Raw genomic sequence first — 26,368 nt, 5'->3', positions numbered from 1 at the left:
TCTTCGAGGTCCTGTCTCCAGTGATGCTCCAGAAGTTCACAAAGTCATTCATTTGGGAGGCAAAGACCAGGGCTTTCCATTTGTTAAATTCAGTTAGGTACTTATGCCTTCTTAGCCAGATGGAGTAAAGTGTTTTTTTTTTTTCTTTTTTTTTTTTTTACATATGCGTCCTTGTTTTTGGCTGTGCATAGTGGGGTCAAGTTCGATCTTTGCGATTCACTCCTTAAGCCCATTTTTCTATCTCTTATGGCCTTATCGAAGGGATGCACATGATTTTCATAACAATGGAACCATCTCTGTTGGGTGACTTATTTTTAACCATGCCCCATTTACGGAAGTTCTCCACCATTTCTACGAATGCTTCGAGGGCAACCCTTGCAAATTCATCACTCATTGGGGGTATTTCCTGAAATGTCTCCCCATATGCAGTTAGTGCTTGGGTGATGGCTGGTATGGATTTTTCAATGTTGGAGTCCTTCAAAGATTTACAGACCGATTGCCAGATTGTGCACTACTCTAGGCTAGCCCAGGAAAGTTTAGCCTCGCTATAAGAGGGTATTGATCGCTTTTGTGTCTAGGTGACACACACATCCTCAATTATAAGGGCGTGAGTAGAGGCAAATGCGTAGTCCAATGTACTACTCAAATGATCCACTTGCACGGGTCAAGTTGGGAGGAGAAGCAGAGGGAGCCACACCATTGACCATGGATAACTCGGCTTCGGCCATCAAACCACTCCAGCATAGCCCCCGTTTAACTTTGTTCAAACCATTCCCCAGAGGCAATGGTGCAGAGGCTAGTGAATCATAATCCTCGAGTTGTGGGGACATTGAAATGGTTGCGTTGAAATCACCACAAACCAGTATTATACCGGTCATGTTCAGTTGGTGGTGCAAGGCCTCCAAATCCCTCATCACCGCACGATAGTGGCACGTAGATGTTGATGGCATAGAGCTCACAGGTAGACACTCGATGCTGATCTTGAGGTAAGGTAATTTTCCCAATGAGTATATTGGGGGCAAGAGGTCGACTCCTCCATCCTGATTGGGCTTCTCACACCAAATATCAAACCCCCTTTAGGGGATGGCCCCTTGTGTGCCCTCTGCTGCAGAGCGGTTTTCAAGTGCCAACCATCCACTACTAAGAGGTTTGTCAGCCAGGTTTCCTGTAAAGCTATTATACTCAGTCGATCTATTTGCTCTAATAAGCCATCATCGTTAAACCGATACGATGAGCCATGACTGTTCCGGCAGAACAGGAGACATTGGGGTGTGGCCCCTGGGTTAGGATCGTGGGTCCCCCCGGTTGGCCACCATATTGTCCAACCACGACCTATGTGAGTCTAGTGTAATTTCACCTTTGTGGCTACTTCCCTCTGTGAGTGTGTTGCATATCGTAGGGACTATAATCGAGGCTGGTTGAGAAGCAGAGGGGGGTTAAGTTAATGTCGCCCTTAGAGCGGTGGATCGAGCAAGGGCGGTGGCAGCTCCATATACAGAAGGTCTGCACAAAAATGGGTCTCTTGTAGTGACCATCGAACATTCATACCCAAGTTTGTAAATGGGAGTAACAGTGGTCCAGAACATATGTTTGAGTGGTTTCTGTGAGGGAATAGTCTATTGAGGTAGCTTTACTGACATCCTCACATATATTAACCAGGGGTATGTCATTACTGTTGACAAAAGGTAGGGGTATGACGTTGTGTAGAAGATCCTTTGTGCGTGTCAAGTTCAAGTAAAGGTTCTGGTCTTGTCCAAAGACACTCTCAATCTTCATAGCAATAACTGAGCCCACAGTGTCCATGGGCTTGGGACAATTATTATTGAGCTTCTCTCTAGTGCTTATTGCATGTTGTAAACTGGGAGCAGCGTTTGCATCCGTTGTCTTTCTCCAGAGTTTGAGATGCCCAGCGAGTGCACTCCTTATCTGAGTTAGACTGATGTAATTGGTTTATTTGCTGAGGGGCTGCCAATAATTCTTCTGTGTTAAGCTGCTGTGGCTGTCCCTTTATACATTCGTTGAGGGTTGTGGTGGAATCATCCTCCACTATTGGTAATGTATGAGACACACAATTGGATGCAGCAAAGGATTGCTAATTTTTCTGATGGAGTGGTTTAGTTAGTGACTGACTCCAGGTCAAAGTTGGTTCTGTCAAGATGCGGGTCAATATTACCATCCTCCACACTAACTGGTCGGAGCTTCTTTTTGTTTCTTTTAGTTTTATCAGAGAGATGTTGGTACATAGTTGCTTGCCTCACCACTTTTTTTTTTTGCGTTGGTACCATGCAGTCTCCATATCTGGTCCCTTGATTTCTTGTGTAGGAGTTGGAGCAGGTGTATTGGCAGCAGATGCAAGTGCTTCCAGCTGCATCTTTGGAGTGTTGGCCAGGCTATTTAGGTCATTGCTCATCATGGCTGTTAATCAAATAAGAGTGTTAATACGCTTATGTAAACTGTTGAAGGAAGTAGTGACCATTTTGAGTTTGGAACACACCAAATTCAGTTTGATGTCAGCAGTGTGTCAGGATGGACTCCAGTTCAGAAAAGAGAGTTGCTGAAGAGCTACTATCATTTGCACCCTGAGAACATATACTGGAATCCTCTTGCCTAATTACATCACCCTTCTCAAGGTAATTACTAGTGGTTCCCACTGGAGATTGATCTCTTGTTATGTTAAGTCTGTCACTTGTATTTAAGGCGACAGCCGGTGCCACCTGGTCGTTTTGATCGAGGTATTCCTCAAGGTGGTCGTTCTGTTCTTCCTGGTGCTGCTTTATGTGAGTCACAAAGGAGATGGAAGGAACACTGGCCATTAGGGTGGAGGAGTCCGATATATCCAAATCCATGGTCAGGTCCAGATGCTTTACTCGGTGTGCGTGTGTGTGTCGATCAAGGCTCTAACGACCCACTCAATGTTCTTTGAGCTAAGACATGGTGCTGCAGCTGTTAGTTCCTCTGTGAGCTCCACGGCCAAGTTGGGGCAAAAGTCAGAGCAGAGATCCATCACCTCGAGTAACTCCTCGTTCTGGATCTGTTCTTGTGTACCCTGTGCCGAATAATATTTTATAAGCAGCATCTTTACCAAGGGTTTCCTTTTTTATGCCTTGTCAATGAGTTTGACTGTTCGTCGTGGGCATGCAGGCCCAGATCCTCTCGTGCTTTTTTCTTCGGCAGTGAGTGGCCTAGATTGGTTAGTCAGATGGCATGGGATTATTTTTCCTGTTGCGTTAACAGAAGCAGAATCATCAAGATCCCGTCTGTTTCTCCATTGATGTGCTCATTGGAGGTCATTTATCATTGTGTGCTCAACGCAGCACGTTTAGCGGCTCGTGTGATTATGGCTGAGGTAGCGCAGCGCTTCAGGTTGATTGAGACGAAGTGGCAGCGGGCTGCCTAGATTATCTATAATGTGCCTTATCAGGGGGAAAAATGTATGGAGTTTCAAAAGTGGCTGGGCACCCAATGACGGAGAGGGTTGTTACGGATTACACGTGACGTACAAGCGGCAACAGCTTTATGCAATGATTGATCTTACCAGAGTGGTGCAGAGGAAAGAGTTGCCGGTGGCCTTCGTGTCCTCGGGTGTCGAGCTCTGCAGGGCTTGCTTGCTCTCTGCCCCAAACGCCAAAACACACTGCGTACACTATGTATTTTTAGAGAATAGAAATGCATCAGCAAAGAACTCTGCTGCCGCCGAACGTTCTGAGCTCCATCAGGGAAGTGCGGCACATAAGCGCAAGCAATGTATCAGTGGAGTCATTTCGTATAGTGTACTTTCTACAATACTGATTGGTGGTGCTCTATATATGTAAGGCCTGCTCCATAGGGGACGCCAGGCCAATGGTCCATAGTTTTCTGTCCATTCTCATCCATGTGGGTGCTGCGCGGCTCGTAACCTGTGGGCTGGCCTAACAATCAACTACCTACTTCTACAATGTTTTTCTATCACTGTAACAGTGCACCTGGCAGAGAGGAGCTTGGAGAGATCTGAGGTCACCCTAACTCACATGCTCCACTCATTTCCCAGACAGATCAACTCCCAAGGATCTCCACCTTCGTTTTGGGCTATAATTTACTGCCACCCTGCACCTCTCTGCACAAATCACGTGACACACTTGTGAAGCACGGTAGGTGTGTCTTCTTCGATTGAGTGGTGTAAAAAGTTGGTCAGTGGTCTGGGTTTGGATGGTACTGTGGCATGCAGGTGTCTTGGGATAAAAGCATTGCAAAGCTGTATTTCTCGTATGTGTATGGGGGTTGTTGTGGGCCGGAGGGCCTTCCGTGGGAGGGCCTGTAACTTCTAGAACAATGGAGGATTTCATGGACTCTGCGAGACCTGGCCAGTGTGGGGGTGATGTCCGCGCTCATGCAAGGGATCTAATACTAACACACTGTTTGCTGCGCTTCGGCCTTCACACCTGCTTCTCCTATTATGCCTCTAATGCATACATTGAGGTGATCGTGCACCCTCCTCCATGTGCACCCATGTATGTGTTTTCTAGTGTTTGCTTCTCATTCGGTATCGCCTAGGGGGGCGGGAAGACCCTCTCTCTCAACAATGTCTCTGATGGGAATCGCCAACAAGTTTATTGAAATGGAAAATGTACTCTATGCCAACCCATTGCTTTTGTGATGAAGAATTGTCTGATCTTGAGGACCTTCAAGCTGGGAGGAGGAACCAGACCAGTTTGCTACTTGTCCCAGAGGCTCGTTGTGATGGCCATGGAGCCCCTGGCTGTCAGGATGAGGTCTAATGAATCGATTGCCAGACAGCCCTTACAGAGGGGCCTGTCAGAAGCAGAGATTTTCTTATGTGAACTTATTTTGGTTCTGAAGGTCGTCACCGGCTTGGTACCTGCAACACTACAAATTATAGAAGCTCAATAAGTGACTTCTGGTTATACGGGTAACTGGGCAAAATCTGACCTCTTATCAATGTCTGCGGCGTGCTAGGGAACATCCCCTTCACATTGCCTAAAGATGATCAGATATCTGGGTTGCATAGGATTATTTGATTACAATTCTAACACTTGCTGGCTGAGGTCAAAGGCTACTTGACTGTTGGTAATCCCTTAAGATGTCCCTGTAGGGCAGATATTTCAAAAAAGGTAGCAGGCGCTCCTCTCCCGAAAGAACATGGCATGATAACCTGTTCTGTGATGAGAGTTTACAGCACACGCTTTTTGCTCACTGTACCTTTCACAGATGGGGAATTCGACATTTGCATATCAGTCTTTGTCCCGCCCTGTAGGGCAGAGCGCTACAACCTTTTGGACTACACTACCATTTGGCCCAACCAGCATAGTCTGTGGTGAAGGGTCTTGGGAGTTGTAGTCCATAACTCTGATCAAAATGATTGCTCGAGGAAAATGTCAATATACCCCTTGCTAGTACTCAGCCAAGTCTTGAAGGAAATCGGCAGATTGATAAGGGAGTTTATGTGGAATGGAAAACTCTTGAATCGCTGACTGAAAAGTAATCACGAAGGTTGCGGGAAGTCTTGAACTTCCGGACTTTTGAGATCTACTATTCTGGAAGATTCTAGCTGAACACTTTATTTTTCCAGGACTTCCTAGTGGCCAGCACTAAATGAAACGTTGCTTTGGTTCTAACAGAAGAAACAGATAATTGGCTTTAATCTGGGTGCAACCGTTTTCAAGAGGTAAGGGCACTATGAGAACACTGTAAACTGTTTCTTTAAAAAGATTTTACAATGTCATTCCAAGATGGTAGATGCACACACATTTCTGTTGTACCCCTTAAAAATACACTTATGAGAGGGGGGAATATGCCAAGTGGCACCAATGAGGGTTCACGGCTGCTTTGCATACAATGAAAGAACATTTTTGAAACGCAAGAATGACCACGGGTCTTGGCGGTGATGTCTGACTGGGCTTTCTTTGCCCTGGGAGGAATTGCATGCCATGGCCATGTCTCGGGATGACAGATGCAGGTGGGTCGAGTGGGGGTGTCTTGTGTATTGCTCCAGAACGCAATCGGAAACATTCCTTAAATAGCACAGGAAGGACATGAGAGGTGGCCGGGTATCGCGCCTGGATGAACTATAGTGTTGGTCTCTCATGGTAAGGTAACAATTGTGATGGTTTAGTGCACACAAATGTTTCATCTTTAACACATCAAGTTTCCTTCTGAATTGTCTTAACTTTTTAGTCCTACAACCAAAAACACAAAAGCTAGCAAGTAGATTATGTTGTATTAATTTGGTCAACATTCAGCCAGCCATTGCATAGTTAATTTCTCAGTTCCAGCACCTTTATTCGTCTATTTCTAAAGAGGGAGCTCAAAACGGTTGTACATGAAAGAAATATACAATTTATGAAAGTACGGATTAAAAATAATGAACCTTTACGCAGGTCAAAAAAGTATGCAGCCTTCTAACTAGGATCTCAAAACAGGTATGGTCCCCCACCACCCGCCGGAGCAGGAGCTCTCAGGCCGCATGTGTTGCAGGAGAAGCACCATCCGAATCGTCTTCAATGAAGCTGCTATAATACCAGCACCTCATCCTTAATAGCCTCGCCGCCACCCTATTTGGCTATAATTCCCCACATGTGCTGCTGGAGCAGTACCTAGACGTGCCATAGCCGAAGCACTTGCCTAATCTCCAGGTCCAGGGCTTCCTTTCCTTTCAACCACGCCGGACCCGCGAGATACTACATGTTCTAAAATGGCCGCTGCCGGAATGTCTTGCCTGCCTGACCTTGCCTAACAGGCACCAGGCACTCGGCCCACCCAATTGGCTACACTTGCTTCATCTCCATTGGCTGACCACCACCAGGCGGAAGCCGGCCGGTGGAGTAAGGCCTAGGAAGAAGGCTGACGGGGTGCAACCGGTGCTGCGGCGCCAGTCAGACCAGCGTCCCTTTCCCGGAACTAGCACACTACTCTCACCCGGTGAGTTCATCCTCCGCTACTCTGCTTAACTGTTGCCTTGCGTGACACACACCTTGTTGCGGCAGGGATTGTCACTACCAGTAACTCTCACAAGACTGAGACCGGACCCCCATACACCCCACCTTCACGCCAACATCCTGTCTCTGTTCTGACTCACCTTAAGCATCAGCCTGCAATCCTGTTGCATCGCTCGAGCTGGAACATCCACCACTTACGTCCGCCACGCCTTCTGAACTGCCGGCAGTACCCGCACCCTCCCGCCCGACTTTAAAATCCCCAACGTGTTATTACCGCCTGTCCACGTGTAACACTTGTTGCCTGTGCATTCCGCCTGCGATATGCTTGCAGGGTACTACAAAATGCTATGCAAAGAATGGAGATGCCTCAATATAGCTGTAAATGAACCACATTGCTTTCGATCTTGCACACATTGTTTATGACTCGCCTTGTCTAAATGTATTTACAAGTACAGCAGACATCTGCGCCTGTTTGAGCTACCTGCAAATGTTCCGTGAGCACTGTGCCTTTTCAATGTGCTACTGTCCACTGCAGTCCTAAGCTTAAGCTCGCACTAGCATTCTCGGCCTGTACCTAATTGGGAGACAATCTTCTAATACACGGACACTGTATTGTCATTGCTGCCTTTGCCTGATATTGCACTAGCACGGAGCCTGTTATCTGCCACAGCACCTAGCCTTTCTTCTATCACACAAACACGGTATTGCTGCTTTTGCCTGATTTTATGCTAGGTCCTGAGCGTGTTTGCCACTTCGCCATAACTTGACACTAGAACATCAACACTGCATTGGTGCCTCCGCCTGATACTAGACTAGCACTAAGCTGGTAAATCCGCCATTGTACCCAGTCTTGCTTTACCCCTGAATTGAGTTGACAGCCTGCTGCTGTTGTCTTGCTGTACTGGTGTGACCATATGATAATTGATGCTAGTTTGGCCCTATGCTTTTGCTGCCACGCTGTGCCAGCCTGACCCCATGCTACTGCCGCTACTTTGCACTGGTTTGCCCCCACGATACTGATGTCATACTGTATTGATGTGACCCTATGATAATTGATGCCATACTGTTAATCCCTGCACTGTGCCTCTGCCTCATTGCCACCACCATGCACCTCTGGCTCACCTTTATCATGTTCCCATTCTGTGTCGTGCAAAACTAATGTCCAAATAGACACACACACCGCCATTCCCGACCTGACTGAGCGTAACAGACTAGGTAACAGAATCTTCCATAAGAATAGCAACCATCCAGTTGAACCGCATACCAAGTCCAATAACCTGAATGCAGTTTCTAACAACTCTAACCCACTCCCTCTAAAAGGAGCACTTCTAAATGTTAGATCGCTAGTCGCACATTCCATTGTGACCGCCGACGACATCCTGACAACAACCTTGAGTTCCTTGCTGTGACTGAAACCTGGTTGCATGACGCTGCGGGCCCATCTCTAACTCTAGCTATTCCAGATAACTATTCCATCCTCGGAGCCGATAGACTCAACGCTCGGAGGTGGTGTAGCCATCTCGGAGGTGGTGTAGCCATCATCTTTAAATCCTCTCTTGACATTAGACTAGCCTCTTCTTCTCCGCTAAAATCATGTGAGCATCTCAGTCAAACTACAAACCTCCCCCAAAAGCACAATTTCGATGCATATAATATACAGGCCCCCAGGTCCGCCTGGATCGTTTGAAGAAGATATAACATCCCTAGTAGCCGCGAGCTCTAAACCCTCAGCTCATATTATCCTTTGTGACTTCAACCTCTGGTACAATGACCCTAATGACACCCCAGCTAAGTCACTGGCCAATGCACTAGCTGAGTATAGCCTCCTACAATTCTGCTCCCAACCCATTCACTCGAAAGGAAGGACTCTCAACTGGGTAACTGCTCTTAATTGGAATATTACCCTTAAGGACCCCCCCCTTACCTCTTGTCTGGACGGATCAACACCTCCTATCACTAGATATCAATAACCTAGTGCCCAAAAAGTCTCTTAATGCACCTGCATGCCTAACAAGGAACAAGCGTAACGTTACAGCTGAAGCTCTAATACCCCTGGTAGTCCCTACTCTCAATGCACTACCGGCCACAGCTGACTTGAACCTGTTGGTCAATACCTACAACGAATCCATGTCTAAAGCTATTGACATCATTGCCCCATTGAACATGCGTGAAGCGAAAACTAACGCTCACCTGAACTCTTGGTACACCCCTGAACTCAAACTACTCAGACAAAAAAAGTAAACTTGAAACACTGTGGAAAACAGCTCCCTTATCAGAAAATAGAACTAATCTTACTAATATCACCACTCTTTACAAGAATGAGATAATACATGCAAAAAAATAAACCTTCAGCTCCAGGATAACCCAGGCAGGCTCTAGCACGAGAGAACTATTCAACATCCTAAAGGAACTACAGAACCCCAACCCTCCCACAGATAGCTGTACAAAGGATAAACCCTTGTGCACGGGCATCCAGAATGCCCTCGCCAACAAAATCACTGGGCTCGAAACCAAAATTGAAAACAAATGACAACTCACCAATGGCTTAACCCCAGTCCAACCTTACCATCACCCACTGATATCAACTCAGGTTTCACATTCAAAAAGGTAACTATACCTGAAGTACAAAAAATGATAGCCTCCCTGAAACCTTCGAACTGTAAAGGGGACAGTTGCCCTGCTCAGATTATAAAAGAGACAGCCAGGGATCTATCCCCCTTCATTACCAAACTAATAAACTTGTCATTCATTAGCAACGCAGTCCCAAGCAATCTGAAACAAACATGGGTTCTCACACTGTTATAAAAACAAACACTCGACCCGTCTATACCTACCAATTACAGACCTATCACCACTGTCCATATTTACAAAGCCCCTATTCGACAAGCTGGACCATCTGGGTGTCACCTATACCAACTATGCAGATGACACCCAGATTACTCCTTACTCTATCCAGTAACTACAACTCGGCCGGATCAATTAAGTCTTCACCATCATTCAGGCATGGATGGCCACATATGGCCTCTGCATGAATGATGAGACTGAACTGCTCCTTGTCGGCTCGCCCAACAACCTCCTGAAACTCAGATACAATAGCTTCATTATTGATGGTAAAACTATACCCATTGCTTAAAGTGTAAAAACCCTCGGATTCTATTTAAATACCAATACCAACCTCTCTAAACAAATCAACATGACCGCCACTGCCTACACAGGTATGCTGATGAGGCTTGCAGACCTCTGCTATCCACCAACAGCTGCCTCACATTAGCTAGAGCACCTGTACAGTCCAAACTGGACTACTGCAACGGCTTATATGTAGGCGCAAACAAATCCATAACTAACAAATTGCAGGTCCTCCAAAACAACACACTCCGAGCTGCTCTTAATATTCCCTGGAGAGAACATATTTCTGCAATCGGAAAATCATGTAAATGGCTATCCATTCAACAAAAAATCGACCTAAAAACTATTTGTCTCACTTACAAAGACCTGAATCACCTTGCCCCGCCTTATCTAACCAATAAATTATCCATGAAACCTTCTACCGGAATCACCAGATCCACCAACACACTATGCCTGGTGGTGCCCAAATACACCCTAAAAAGAGCCGGCGGAACCAGTTTCCTGGTTCTAGCCGCCCAACTCTGGAATACACTTCCACTGGACACAAAATCCATCTCAACCTTTCAACCATTTAGAACCCAGGTTATCACCTGGCTACTGAATAAAAACTAACACCACGTCCGGTCACTCTGGACACCTCGTACACATACTGCCAGCATTCACTCCCGACCACCCTGCGTATTATATAAATGTATAACTCCTTTGCAATAACTGTATATTGTATAAATTCTGCACAATTGCTCCAAATGTATATACCTGTATCCTGTAACCATATCCTTGAGCGCCCATATACCCCTGGGTCTGGAGCGCTATACAAATAAAATAAACAAATGTAGCATGTTTATCTTGGTTAAGATGGCCTCAACAACATTTTTGAATATTCTGTTCTATGTGCATATGGATATCAAATGCTAGACCTCTTGATGTGAGGTTTGGGTGCTTGAGTCTGGTGTCAATGCATACTTCAAGCCCCTGGCGTGTCAGTTCATCTTGATGCTTATTCTGTTGCATTATATTGAATTATTTTCATTAGTTCACCTTTAGGTGGAGCTTGAGAACCAATGTTTTGCCAGAACAAACCCCAGTTGTATTTAATGCCCACCATTTTGTTTTGCTCTCTGAATAAGCCCTAATATGCGCTCTCCAGGGAGCCAACATTATTCTGGTTTCTTTCTCTAGTCCTCCACTGCTCCTGACCAAAACCAGTGTAACGTTGAGGTAGTTAAATCGCGCGAAGAAGCGTGTGTCTCGATCTGTGTTTGTATGTGAGCTGCAGGGATGGATTCATCCATATTTTATCACTTGCAATCAGAATAATGTATGTTTTGTGAAACCTATGAAAGTTGCAGCTGTTAACTAGCAAATTGTTCCCCCATAACTTATCAGTGAACTGCCATCCAATGTCAGTTTTCAACTTCAAGTAAGCACTGGACGGACGTTCACGAGCTGTGCATAATGCTGTATATAAGAATGAGATGGCACAAGGGATCTCACAAATGACTAACAGTGTGCTAAATATGATTATTAAAGTTGCCCTGAGAAACTTGACCAGACACCGTAAGAAGACTTGGACAATCTGGCGAACTGTTAGAAATTACCCCTCTTGTAAGAAACTTAGAATAATTTTATCGTGACCTCTTTCATCCTGTGAGGTTTTTCACAAGCGTAACTCTCCATCTAAGGGGGAATCAAGCAACACATTGAATATCACCAAACAGTTTACCATAGAGTCGTTTTAGATGGGTAAAACATTAAAAGAAAAGAGGAAAAAAGACATCCCACATCTAAAATACATTCCTATGCAAATAAAACGTCCCTCTATGATGTAGGAAATGACCACCAAAAAACGCAATGCGGTGACCAAGAAATGTAAATGGCGCAAGTTCACTGCTTGACACTATATACGTGAGATTAAAACATCAATTTGATTATGAAATACACATTTATGACAATTTCTGTTATCGTTTTTGTCTGGCCCACTGCAATAAATTCAGGCGCACTGTTTAAAAATTGCATACACCAATAGGCACTGTGGAATTTCACTAGGTAGTCAGGCACTGTATGAAGTGATTTCTCCATCACCAAAAAGCTCTGCAAACTGGTTATGGGTTTTAACTTCTTCAGTTTTCCAACACTTTCAACAACCAAAAATTCATTGTGTTGGTTGATTCCTTAGAGATTTTCCAAAGCAACACTGAATTTGTAGGTGCTTTTTATCTTGTGGAGTAGGTTCAGTTTTTCCATAATTACAAATGGCCGACAATGATGGCATCCCCAAACCATATCCAAGTACACAGTTTGGGACACCCTTAGGGAGTTTAAGAATTCTCTTCCAAAAGATACCCTCAAGGCGGGCCCAATCCCTTTTTTACCTGAAACGAGCATAACTTCCACCCAGTAAGTTACCGTAGGGACTACTTTATTTTTTTTTATAAAATTACAAAACCGGAATAAGAGCAAGCTGACCATACTTTCCATTGGCAATCACCGTTTAAGCAGCAAGATTGCAAATTTTAGATTGTGAACTTCTTTGAACAATTGTAGATTTGACCTAGAATGCTGGGCATCTTTCTAGTATAGTGTTAATCAAATACCATTTAAGCTTAGTATCATACCTTTTCCTACTAGTTTAAAAACAAGGATGTTTTTTAAAAAAAATGGACCATTAGATCGTTATTTTAAACTTATGCTCAAACGCAACCAGTTGACACTGAAGATCAACGGGTGTATAATCTAAAATTGCCAAATCATTGCCATGTAGCAGCCTGTTATGATATGATAGGTTATTTATAATTCCCAGAGATTTCTAAGTGTGGACCCACGGATCGAACCTGTGGTGCTTCGTGTCGTCTTGCTTCCAAGGGGAGCACGTTCCCCCTGAGGTATCCTCCCAGTTGAGGGAGGGGGAGAGCAATATTGCATTAAATAATAAAAAAGGGAAGTAAAGCCCTTCTTCACTTGGTAAGCAGCGCCATTGCAAAATATTGTCAGCACAAGGTGCCTTTGAGAATGAAAGTATGTTTAATGTGCCTTTTTTTTTTGGTTAGAGGCGTGGGGGAGGGGGTTGCAGCGTCAGCACCTGCACTGTCAGTGCGTGTCTATGGTAGCATCCATTTTCCAGGGTTACACTGGGGATAGGCCACAGGTGCGGGTCCGTTCTCATCAGCAGGGGGCTTTGTCAGTCTGGGGCGCCTCTGATATGCCCACCACCAGATGTCGCGTGATGCACACGCCTCTAAGTGTTGTCCAGCCTACCTCAACGGCTTATGTAAGAAATAGGAAATGACCTCCGGGAATGCAGCACACACAGGTTTTGGTGTTCTGCACCCCTTTTGGACGTGCTTGCTATGTCCTGGTGGGGGACGGGCTGCCTGCACTCACCTTATTAGTACCACTGCAATCGGTCGGCCGCACACTGCGGACAACTTGAGGCGAAGCTGGGCAGCCCGACTGGGCACCGCGCTCCATGCACAAGTCAAAGTAGCTGCCTCCTCACAGTGTCGGGGCTTGAGGAAGGAGAGCATAGCAGCTTTATGCGCACCCAGGTCAAGTGCAGGGAAGCACAGCCCACCCCCCGAAGTAGGGTGCACCCCAGGCATAGTGTAGGGCACAGGAGCAGGTGAGCCCCAGCAATGCTCTGTCACCTCACCTCCCTGCAAGGATCCATCTGCTCCTCCGCTCGCCATAAACTGGATGGTGACGCCAGTCACACCATCACTACAGGGTCTCCCAGGCCGTACTCCCCACAACAGCAGGCACCGGCCCGCTCGGTGCACCGGAACCCAGGCTAGGGCCACAGGCATCCGCATGGTAGGCAGCAGATGTTTTGTAGCAACGTCAAGGCTCCGTACTATGGGTTCCTCAGTAACCCTCCAAGGCTAGTCGGTCGTCTCCCAGCCAGGCAGTAGGGTGGCAGATTGTCGGCAAGGCGACCCAGCCGGCGTAGTAGCACTTCGTCTACGGCAGACAGAGCTGCGCCCGCAGATCCGAGGCACACCACACCAGCCCCCAGCAGTCCATCAGCACCGGAGACCGGGCATTCAGAGTGTAACTTAACGATGTAAGCACTGCCCTGACACGGATTGCTTTCTTTGTAATTGGCAGGATTCCAGCCGGTGGTGTGAGGAGATCTGACAGTCACTGCATTTGGCCGCGTAGCACACACAGCTGGCGTCGACCGGTTTCATACCTCACTCGCTTCATAAACAGCAGATCAATACCACACTAGGTCCGTGGGTGCCACATCCTCTCAACCAGCACTTTACAGAGTTTCCTAACGTTAGATATCACTGGATTAATTTACAAAAAAAGGATAACGTGGGGCTGGGGCTCCAAGGTTAAGCGGCCATCTGCCAGGCTGCTCAACAACGCCCCCTTTTTGTATAATTTGAGGTGCTTTTTTATCAGTGTCAATGTTCTGCATATGTTAAGCTCCATTATTTTAAACAGGTGTTCAAATCTTTTTCTGCCCTTAAGACATTAACTCTGAAATGTTTGAGCAGCATGCCACTGGGTATGAACACAGCATGCCCACCATTAACACAACAAAGATGGTTGAACGTTGTGCCTCTACATTCCTTAAATCGATATATATTCATTCCAATAACATCAATAATGTTTGGACAATCCTTTCAATTGAGTATTTTATGTTACTATGTTTGTAATCTGTAATGTAAGTCTTATTTGGTTTTCAAATTCATGTGCTGGTAATAAATCCTTTTGTGATATATTTTTATCCAGACCAGTGATTCAGACCGAGATGGAGTAACACCGGAGAGGTCCTCGCCGGAAAGAAAGAAAAGGCTTTCAGATCCTTCCAAATCACCTCGATCCTCAAAACGTCATTATTCAAGATCTCGGTCACGATCGAGAGAACGGAAAAGGAAATCTGGTACGACATGTGAATGAGTTACTTATTGCGTTTTAATGATGGGCTTTTCAAGATTTTCTTGCTGTTTGTCAAAACCTATTAAATTAATGTGCCCTAAGTTGTTATGGTCATGTCTGGGTGAGAGAGTTCAAGTTGCAAGCTACAATCCAGCCATAAAGTTTCTTGCCACCTCAATTATATGCATACAAACAGCACACCATTTCTAATTCACGAGTCGTATACTATTACCCAAGAGCCTGTGGCGAGTACAAATTGTGCACCCTACATATGTGTCAGGATACTAATTAGCAAATTACGTTCGAATTAAAGAGGGAGGACTTGCTAGCCCAATATAGAGTTGGCATCCCAATGGTGCGTCCTTTTAATAACAATGGTGCAATGTAAATTTGCTACATGAATCCGATTATTCCTATTTTCATTTCAAATTGACCGTTTTATTGTGCAGAGCCAGGTATTGACAGCTTGGTCTGGCATTGGGCATTCATCCGACGAGTCATCATAAGACTGTAGAAATTGGTTTGAGCAGTTAGATTTCACCCATGCTATCTTATTTATAATATGCATGTGTAGTTTTATGGTGAACTTATTTTCATGTGTTTGGATTACAATGCTATACAGCACAGTTTGCATCAACTGAGTCAGATAGACATAAATCACAAGTAAAGCAGTGAAAATGGTTTGTCTAGTAGTTTTTGTAAATGTTAGTAATTGAAAACCCTGCTCGTGTTTCTTTTTTAGGATGACCCTTCCAAAACTCTCCGTCAAGTAAAGCTAATTTGGAATAATGCTTTGACCAAAGCTACATCCTGTCCTCAATCAGTGGCAGCCCATACATAATTGGTGGTGCAGAAATTCCCCCACCATTATGCATAGGACACCAATTTGTCATGCAGAGCATTTTCCCCATTGGTAAACCTGATCGGGAAAAGCCCCCCTCGAAGGCCTCCCTTTTGCCCCTACGGTGTCCTATATGGGGCCGCATGCCTAATCAATGGTGTCCGCACATATGACCACATCATCCCGGCCCTCTTTGTCCTTCACTGGCTCCCACTGCACGCACAAATTACCTTCAGGTCTTGCTGCATCATCTATAAGGCAGTCGTTCTCAAATCACCCATCTACCTTGCAGACAAACTCTGCATCTCCGGTGGACAGCACACCACCAGAAAACAAGACGCATGCAGATTTGAAATTTGCCACTGCAAAAAGAAAAGGACTGGAAAACAAGCCGCCTCTCTACCGACACTCCAAGACTATGGAACCTGTGCTGCTCTTTACTTCTGTAAAGCTTTCCATTCTCGAAGCTAGGTTCTCTCTGAATAAATACGGTAATAATTTACATAACATGCCCACAGGGACAAATCACGTGTAGAGCCCTAATGTAAGGTGTGTTGCCATCCCACAGTGGAGCCTTTAGGGTCTCTGTCCGGAAGTGCACTGTAGAGTGCTTTGGAGACCCAGCTCTTAGGAAGACATGCAAGCATCTGGTGTGTAGACCCAGCATGCTTGAAAAGTGCATGCTATAGTTCCACATGTTTAGTTCATATGAGCGGATTTGGGACCTTTGGCTGCGAGACCGTCTGTAGTTACAGTAGAGTTTCTCTAGAAAGATTCCCCCTTATCTTAATGTCAACCGTCAGGAGGTTCTGTAAGCATTCTATTTATGTAATTTAAGATTGAGATTACATTCTCTCTCCTCCAGGGGTTAGCAACTTCCCCTAGAAGAGGTTGTGTGCTGTGCATCTAAAAACTGGAGTAAAAGGTTTGTTGGGAAAGGCAGGGTATATGCTTTAACTGCTTTGCATTTTGTTTTACTTTACTGCCTATATTTGTTTTTCATTACTGAACCGTTTCTTGTTTTACTTTTTTATTAGTGTAAAATGTGGGTGGGCTCTAGTGAGATCACCAATTTTGTGTATATGGTTGTTTTAGGGATAGTTGCTTAACTTTTTAGGAAAGTGTTTTTTTTTTTTTTTTTTTTTTTTTGCACCTTTCCCTCCATAGAATCCTGTGGTTCTGTGGTAACCCCAGTCTTTTTGTTTATTTCTTAACCATGTCCTGACTTTTGGAGGTCATTGTGCCCAAAACACAAGCCCTGTCCAAACTGACAAACAAGTACTTTATGTTGCTAAAACCTTGGCGCATCATTACGTAAACATAACTGAGTGAGACAAACTGTTGGGAAACATTCTTTGGCTCCTCACCTCCATAGTTTCCTATGGGACCCCATTTCCTTTTGTTGTTGTTTTGAACCTTGGCCTGGCTTTTTGGAGGTAAGTAAAGCATTCTGCTTTACTTCCCTTGCCCATTTTGCTCATTGTTATGGGCCAACTGACTTCCTGAGACTCTTTTGTATCCTTATAACCTTCTACAAAATTGCTTTTTGGTTACTTTGACAATGTGCCTAAGACCAGATGGTGGCAGCTTTGTGAATTTATGCAGTTTGTGATACTTTTCCCATGCCTTTTTGCATTTACTGCAAATGGTTTCTAAAGGTGGCAGTACCCTAAAATGGCACTGCCACAAGATTTTCACTTGTTCTTTGGCCATTTTGTACTTTGGCCTTTTTCCTGCCTTTGAGGGTCAGAGAATGTTGTATATGCTAACTCCTTTCCCAGTGAAAGCTGCTGTTTTTGCGGGGCAAGTGAACCTTGTGTGAGCCAGAGGGGGCTGGGTGTTTTTGGTCCCATTCCACATCCTCTACCACCCGGAAAGTCTGTTGCATGATGGATGTGATGACCAATGGTTATCCAGGATTGGCTCCTGCAGCTATCGGGCAGATAATTGTTGCAACCAAGATGCCTACAAAGAAGAGCAGCCCGCTGACTACCAGAGGACTACTTCTGTAGCTGACCAGCATTGACTGCAATGGTTGGCATGGCGAAGGTCTTCTCTGCTTGATCTAAGAAGACCCTCCTTAATGCTTCAACTCTGGGACCAGTGGGAATAACCAGTCTCGATTTTCTCCCCCCCCCCCCCCCTCCCCCCTGCTTGCAGGTCCATGCCTTGGAAACCATGTAAGTGTCCCTGCACCACCTGGTGGACTTACCAGATCATTTTTGGAGTAACTCGCTGCAGCAGTCCAGTGCTGAGCCTTGGGACATGCAAGATCTTGAGTCTATTTTATTTATTAATCGGTTATTTGTAATGCGCACTATACAACCCATTGTTACTTGACTGAAGACAAGGGCGGGCGGAGAATGAAAGTGGGAGAAGTATAAAATGAACACAGAAATGTTCTTAAAAGGTCTTGAAACATTTTGAACCTGTAAGTACTTGTGGACGTAAGATTGGGGGATGATGAGGAGGAGGAGCAGGGGGTGGTGGCAGTATATGAAACGCAAGCGTTCCTACTAGGTCGTGAGACGATTCGGGTTGTTTAAGTGATGAACATAACGAGGAGGAGGAAGGGAGGTGCAGGAGGGAGGAGCATGGCATACGAAAAGTGCAGGAACAAGTAGGCAAACTGCATTAGGAAAAGACCAAGAATGCAATAATGCAGTTATGAATGACTGCAGACTGGCAAAGCCTCGCCTCATGGAATGAGTGGCTACAACAGGCGTGCAAGTATGGACACAAGTTAACAGTGAAACACAACACATGCTTCGAGACTATACAGTGGTTGCAAGTAGGTCAAAAAATGCAAAGAAACACGAAGGTAGAAAATGTGCAACAAAGCGGGTGCAAAAGTGGATTGCAGGTAGGTATGGTGCAACGCAGCACGGATGTAAAGACAATCAAGGTTTGCAGCTAGGTAAGATGAAGCAACAGCAGGATGCAAGTTGAAATGGTGGTTACAGGTGGGTGAAGAAGCGGGTCACAGCGCAGGCTGGGGAAGAACAGACCAGAAATAGGCAGGGGGCACAATGGATGAGAATAAAAACACGGCGAGTCTCAGTAGTGGGTGAGAGGCTGCTACAAGCATGATTTCAGGCAGGAGCCCACTGATTAGATGTTAACCACAAAAGAAAACGCACACTGGTGCCAACCTGACTGAGAGTACGATGGTAAACTATCATTGACTGACGGGGCCAATGGCAGGACAGGCATGAGAATAAGTGATTTAAGGGGCTGGGTGGCGGGGGTCGGAAAAGCAGGAGGGCATGCGCCATGAGATGGCTGCTGGCTACACCAGGCACAAAGGGCAGAAGAGGGGAGGGTGACACCCAATGGGGCCAAAAGCGGAAGTGAGCTACAGGGGACGTCTCCAATTCAGATGGGACAGGGTGGCAAACTGGACGAGTTGAGGGAGAAGGAAGCAGGAAGTGTGGAGAATGGAATTGAGGTAGGGATTTGGGGGCTGACTGAACTCGCAAGCTGAGATGCAATTGGCATGTTGGATGCTAAAGCAGGTGACTCTTGGCGGTGGGCTCAGGCCCAGACAGGATTCAGACATGTCCTTAACGGAGGGCCTTCGCCTGCCGGCACCCCGCCAATCCAGAAGAAGGCCGCAGCCAATCGGAAAAAAGCAGGATGCATCGAGCAGGAACGCGCTCATACTTTATCAACGGACAACGCATTTGCCACTTAGATGGAGTGGATGCTCCGGTCTCAGCAAGGGAGAAGGACAAAGTGGGCCCTCGATTCAGAGCAGCTCCACCACCATGGCACTGGTCTTATCGAGCGTTGTGGTGGTAGAGCTCTGGTGAGGGCTGCAGTCCTTGTAGTAAGCGATGTTGCAAGTAGTCTGTGCTCGTGTTTTGAGCCGTCTCTCGACAAAGGATCCTGTGCTGGGGATACTTGAGTGTTCACAACTGGAAGATCACCTGTTGCCGCCAGTCCGCCCTTACCTCCACTGGAACAATTTCTCTGAAATCCTGTGGGGTGTTCTGCATGGTCTGCACTGCCGAAGTCTGCATCATTTCTTTGTTTGGGGGTCTTCAAGAAGTTAACCAAAAGATGTTTGGTCTTTCTACTGCACAAATTGCTCAAAACTTCTACTTTACTTTTACTTCACTTTATTTCATTTATATCGCTCACCATAAACCCGGAGGTGTGAGGGTGCATACAAAACATAGAAAATAAAACATGAAGATTACAACTATCATAATATGTTAAAAAAAACATGTCATTTGAGAGACATAAAACACAGAATAAAGTGCAAAAATATAAAACTCAACAATGGGATACCCATCAAGTTACACAAAGAAGAACCTCGGGGGCTTCTTAAAAAAGCGGGTAAGGAGCTACTACCACAACCTACTAGTACAGTTACTGTCGGGTTGTGTACACCAATCGTCCAAGACCAGCCTGCGCATGATCTTCAAATCCGACAGTCTTATTACACCCGGACCTGTCCTCTGTCGCAACCAAGCATGGCCTTTTTAGCGTAGGGCTTGTCTTGACTCTGTACTTTCAACCTTCGGAATATTAGTGATGACCAGGTTTCTATCATCCATGATGAAGTCCTGTGAGCTTTTGGCCTAGGTTTTGTGCATTTGTCCTTTCCTTAGATGCAGACTTCGCAACGCTACCTTTTTTAAAGTTGGCATTCCTTTCTGTGAGGGGTTTAACTGTTTTGTTATCAGAAGGTATAGCCAATATTGCAAGTGGATTTTCTTGTCCTAACATGCAGTACTGAAACTAAAGGGTTATCACCCTCCCCTTGCATACCGATGCCTTGGATACCGGCCACTCCTCAATAAGGACAGTATGTGAGGTTTGGTCTTTCAGTTCCTTTTCCATACTGGCTTGACAGGAGTTATCCAATGTCATCAAATGTGGCCAAACAGCAGGACTACCATGCATTTTAAACTGTGGAGCAGTACTGATACCAGCTTGGCGTAAATCTGCTACCCACCCGTTCAGTGAGTCAACCAAGGTACCCAAATCAAAAGGGCTGGTACATAATAACAGCTCTTATGCAATGTTGGCCATAAGAGTAGGCCATTGAGGGGAGGGGATACTCACTGGCTATGGGGCCCTAGCTGGCGAGGAGGTTACATTTGTAGAATTCAACGCAGCCAATTCCACATTAGTGTCTCTGGACATAAGACTGATCGTGCCCGTCTTCAATGATGGACCACTCCCACCCTTCTCAACTAATTCCGTGGCTTTGGATGTCCTCCTTAATGGAAGTGGGGAGTTCATGGGCATAGGGTACAGGCCGATATAAAGCCAGCACACGAACGCGTGGAATACACTAAAAGTCTTCCTCCCGCAGGAGCCGAAAGCCTTCAGCTGCAAAGACCGCTGAAAAACGCCCAATGCTTCCCACGGATTTATCAAATCACAAGAAGTAACAGCTTAGCCTGCTTTTGTGCTACGACCACCCGGCCCCCGGGTAAAATGATTTTATCAGGCGGGTCCCGTAAAACTCCAGCACGGAGCCTCAGCAGTCAGCCCACACACTGGCTCCACAGGAAGACTAGAGGAAAGGCCCTATCCAGTTCAGCGTCAACGTCAAGCCGCACGGCACCCGAATGATGCCGACGATCGCTTCATCTGGACTACACAGCGGTTAAAGGCTAACTAATTGTTTTAGTACAACTGTTGCGCTCTAAAAATACAGATCTAACCACTTTTGGGCACAAATTATACTACTACAGTGGAGCCAGGAGCTACCCGAGATGCCCATTTCACTTTCTGTCCATTTGTAATGTACCATTGTGTTTAAAAGTATATTGTGTTCTAATTCTTCTTTATTAACTTTCTTAACATTCTCAAACTCAATTAATGTCACATTAGCATGTTTGAAAAGCACCAGTTGGCCCTAGTAGCCTTAGGAGCCAAACGTAGCTCCTGGTAGTTTTTGGATTCAAGTTAACGAGGGTCTACTATGCTAAAAGCAGGAGTTAAGTAGCTCTCTAGTCCCCTCATTTTCGAACCCTGTATGATTAGCATTAGTTTCACTTATATACTGCATCAAATAACAACTCTCTGGTACCCATGTCAGTTGGGTTCCTCTTTGGGTAAGTCTACACCGAATGGCATCAGCAAGTGGCTCCATCACTATGGCGAACAATAGGGGCAGATGGTGGGCAGCGTTATCGGCAGCGGGACCCGGTGTGTACGGGGCCGAGAGGGAGCAGTTTACTTTGACCTTAGCAGTGGGTCTTGTATATTGTAGTTTCACCCATGATCTAAACCCTGGCCCAAAAGTACCACCCACATAAACCGCCGGGGCACTGAGTTGAAGCTTTTTGTATGTCTAGGGCAGGGGCAACTGCCTGTGTCTTGCGTGTTCTGTGCTTGCACATTAAAGAGGCGATGCAGGTTGAGCGCCGTGGAACGCCGGGTACGAAGCCGGATTGATCCGGGTGTTCAATATGTCCCATTTCGGGAGCAAGTCGTAGAGCCATTACTTGAGCAAATATTTTTACTTCAGAGTTTATAAATGAGAGAGGGCAGTAGGAGCCACAATGCTCTGGTGGTTTGTCTGGTTTTAGTAGGACAGTGATGACTGCTACGCGCAGCATGCAGGCGAGGGAGTATCCCTGCGATATTAGCTTCCTCCCATAGGGCGGTCAGTTTAGGTGTAAGGTAGGACTTAGTGCTTTTAAAAAGTGCCTGGGCTGTGGGTCTTGCCAGATGGGAGGTCGTCAGTGGCTCGTGTTATTTCTTCGGAGGTTTCGGGAAGGTCCAGGTTAGCTCGGACTTCATTAGACAGTATTGACAGCGGTAGATTTTCCAGGAAAGCCTGTCTGAGGAGGTAGCAGTGTCTGAATTAGAATATAGTGCAGAATAAAACTCTGCTTACCTGTGGTGTGTATCGTCTGACCTGTCCTGTCTTGCACCAATGGGATATAATGGGTGCCTTTTGATAGTTGTACCATTCTAGTTAGCAGCTTACCAGGACGTTCACCCTCCCCATGCTTTCTGGCCTGGATTGTCTAGGAACTTCAGCTCCCTTTCTGCCATTTCTCTGCATCTGTCCAGTTCTGTCTTAATTACGCACAGGGTAGTATTACCAGGCGTAGTTGCATATGCCTTCTCTAGGCAGCGCAGCCCAACTTCGCTGGCATGGATGTTCATGCGCATTGTAGTCTTGAGTAGCCCCAATTCTGTCACCAGCGCAATGTTGCGTATGTATGCCTTGAAGGCTTCCGACAGGGATACATGACAGTCAACAGAGCCTGTGTTTATCGCAAAGTATTCCTTTACGATCACTAACCCCATTTGAAACTTATATCACAACACAAATATCTCCATGCCCAAACCGAAGAGACCAAATGGCAATATATGAAGAGATGGGACATTACGCTCAGGGGTGTCGTCACAAAAGAACACTGGAAATACATATGGCGGGCCATCCCCAAATTAACGAGGGCAGTCTAGACGAGGAAAATGTGGACACAGATCCTGGTACAGTGGCACTACACGCCAGAAAGGCTACATACAATGTATAAAACCGCCCAGGACAAGTGCTGGAGGGAGTGTGGGGCAGAGGGCAATTGGAGACACATCTGGTGGGACTGTCCGAAACTCCACCAGTTCTGGAAAGCTGTGAAAACCCAAATGCAGTCAATGTTCAGCGGAGAGGAAGTATGGATATGTGGCCTGTGGAACCCCTGAGATGAAACTCTGTCAACAGCACAGAAAAGGAACTTAATGGGGTTTATAACTGCAGCCCGGCTAGCTATAGCTAAAAAATGTAGCAGAAAACGCCACTTTCCAACTTTGAATGGCTTCAAAGGGTTTGGTCTCACCTGGCAATGGAGGTCATCACCTATAACATTCAAGGAGACAGTCAGAAATTTAAAACAGACTTAGGGGCGACCCTGGAGTATCTTCAGAGTGACTATATGGAACAATGGTGCCCTCACAAAATACTTATCTTGGACATGTTCGCATAGCATAAATGTTACACCAATGCATATACGGACACGAAAACTGTGACCTTCCGGTGGGGGGGTGTGGCGGAGAGGGATGGAATTGGAAAGGGGTGGGGACTGGTTGTCCCTGTGTTTAATAAAATGCAATAAAAATGCAAAAGTGTTCCTCTACTCGCTTACCCAATTAGACTGCAAAGGCCGGGTCTAATAATGATTACGGCTTGAACCTCCATTGCCTACTCACTTCAGGTGGTGCACCAAGCGGCAATTTCATAGTAACTGGTGAGTGGTCAGAGAATGTAAGGGTTGAGATGTCGGCCTCCTTAAGTTAGTTAATCAAAGTGTCGGATATCCACCACACGTCTTGTTGGGGAGAATTCTAATTTCTGTGTTAATTCCCTTCTACCGTAGAGACCCCCAGCTCTTGCTGGACTTCAGGACTTTTAATTTCTAATCTGGAGAGAGTGAGACCTTTTCCACACTCGCTCATGTTTTTTTTTTTTTTTTTTTTTTAATTCTTTGATTTGAACACTTTCTTTTGGAGTCAAAGGCGAGGTCTTTTGCAAGGAAGGCAGTCGACCACTGGACAAAGGAACCGAAGAAGAAACTGGAAGAGACGCTTGCTGCACCCTCCTGGACGGTTGGTTTGCATGGTGAAGCCCTGCTGCAGTGCTGAAACCCCAAAGTTCGAATAGACCAGCAAAGCCCGGAAAGGATGTCTTCTTCCCTTTGGTTGGTGGGACCAACTGACCCCAAGACTAACTTGACTGGCACCCCTCTTATTGCTGACTGTACCTCTTCACCGGAACCGAGCGCCCGGTGATGGAAACACCAGAATCAAGTGCATTGCTTTTTAAGCCGGACCCATGCTCCAGGAAGATCCTCCGACTCCCTCGAAGCCTGAGCCACCTCAACTGAGTGCTGGACCCCAGAAGCAAGGAAAGTCCACAAGGTGTCCAAGAACCGCAGTGGTGGTATTTGCGAGTAGCTGAAACCGCATAGTGACGCTGATCTTCAAACCGTAGTGCAGGAGCCCTAGGCGACCTCCCTCTTGAGGTCCAGGAACAACAGGATCTGCAGGGCTACAACAGGAACAGAAACCAGCTGGAACCTTTTCTTCAGATTCAAGGTAGTATGTAACTAGGAGCACTTACCTCTGGTTGTGTGTAGCTTGCTTGCTCTCACTGGAGACTTGAATTTGCTGCTCTTTGCACTGTTTCTTGCATATTTGCTCTCCACAAGCCTCCCAGCTTGTCGTCCAACAGTGATTCTTTTTACAACAAAACTTTCACATTGTGCGAGACTTTAGTGATCCTCAGCCCCTCTAGACTTTGCTCAATTGACATTGGCTGTCCTGGCTCCCTGCAGACTCTTTTTACCCTCTGACTTTCTGTCCCTCCAAAAAAGTCCTACACACGTTACTTGTATAGCTGGGAAAGGGTTAGCCTATATTTCATTGGGGGATTCTAAAGTGCTTACCTGTTTGAGAAACGTGTTAACCATTGTTCCACCCCCCCCTCCCACAACCTTTCCCTTTTTCCACAACTCAAGGATTGCATTTAAGCGTAAAGTGATATATCAATGTTCAGTGTATTAGCAATTGAAGTCACCTCAGGGTGTAGGATGGGTGTGTGACGCATCCCAAAAGGGCATCTACTTACTTACTTGATTGAAACTGAAGGTGTATTTTTTAAGTGGATTTGATTGTTGCATATTGCCCTTATTTTAAAACTGACTTATTAAAATAATGTTTTATTAATTTAAGAGACCTTGAGTGTATTTATTTGAATACCTGTCACTGTGAATCTCTGTTACAACCCTACAGCTCAAATTGACCCCTTTTGAGAAGTCTGGCTGCTTACTTTACCAACTTATGTAGTACAGACCTATTGCCTATTGCCAAGAGGACAAGGCTGGAGTAGTCTCCCACAGGGTTACTACATACAATCATGCCTAACACGTCTATCCTGGAGTGGTAGTTGTGTACTGTAGAGTAGTATGAGTATTTATGCAATGTGGGGTTTAGTAGTCTCCAGGCGTCCACCATTCCCACTTCCTGTAGGTTCCTCTGCAATACCAGGGCAGCTCTGGTCAGCTGTCGGGGCTTGGAGACTAATTTATCAAGACCAATATCCATTATTGTATTGAAATCGCCTCCCCATATCACAGGGTACTAAAGGGTAGAGCAATAGTAGCCCAGTTAATTCTGTGTAGAATTCAGTGTCGTCAACGTTGGGCCCATATACATTCAAGAGGACTATCTCCTGGCCCATTGGTATACCCTGTAGTAGCACATAATGTCCTAGTGGGTCCGTATGCGCCCTCGCATGAGTGTATTGCTCAGATTTATGTATAATGGTCGTTACCCCTTCCACACCCACATTGGGGTGAGTACGAGGTGTAGGAATGTTGTGTGCCGCACTATGATATGGTCTCTGGATACCCTTGTGACCAGAGTAAAGTGTTTGGGCAGATGCCCAGCCCCATGCTATTGATGACTAGCATTCGAAACATGAATGTCAAACACTTTTTAAAAAAAAAACTATCCACACCCCCCTCCCCATTCCTCTCCCAGCCAGAGGAACGATGGACCCAAACCAACCTTCCCAACAACATTCGCAACTTTGCATTGGGGGGGGGCTGCT

General features: G+C 45.8%; 1 protein-coding gene across 3 annotated transcripts in view; it reads left to right on the top strand.

Annotated features, from left to right (window-relative positions):
- The window catches only part of RSRC2 (arginine and serine rich coiled-coil 2), a 373,088-nt gene that overhangs the window by 17,073 nt on the left and 329,647 nt on the right, over nt 1-26,368 (top strand). For all 3 annotated transcript variants that reach the window (XM_069619623.1, XM_069619624.1, XM_069619625.1), the window contains exon 2: nt 14,799-14,949. In XM_069619623.1, coding sequence (XP_069475724.1) covers nt 14,799-14,949 — 151 coding nt within the window. The remainder of the gene's footprint in view (nt 1-14,798; nt 14,950-26,368) is intronic.

This window comes from Ambystoma mexicanum, chromosome 10, assembly GCF_040938575.1.
Source record: "Ambystoma mexicanum isolate Mex_15411 chromosome 10, UKY_AmexF1_1, whole genome shotgun sequence".
Classification (NCBI taxonomy): Eukaryota; Metazoa; Chordata; class Amphibia; order Caudata; family Ambystomatidae; genus Ambystoma; species Ambystoma mexicanum.
Note: the sequence above shows the minus strand (reverse complement) of the source record. Positions and strands in the feature narration are given on the sequence as shown.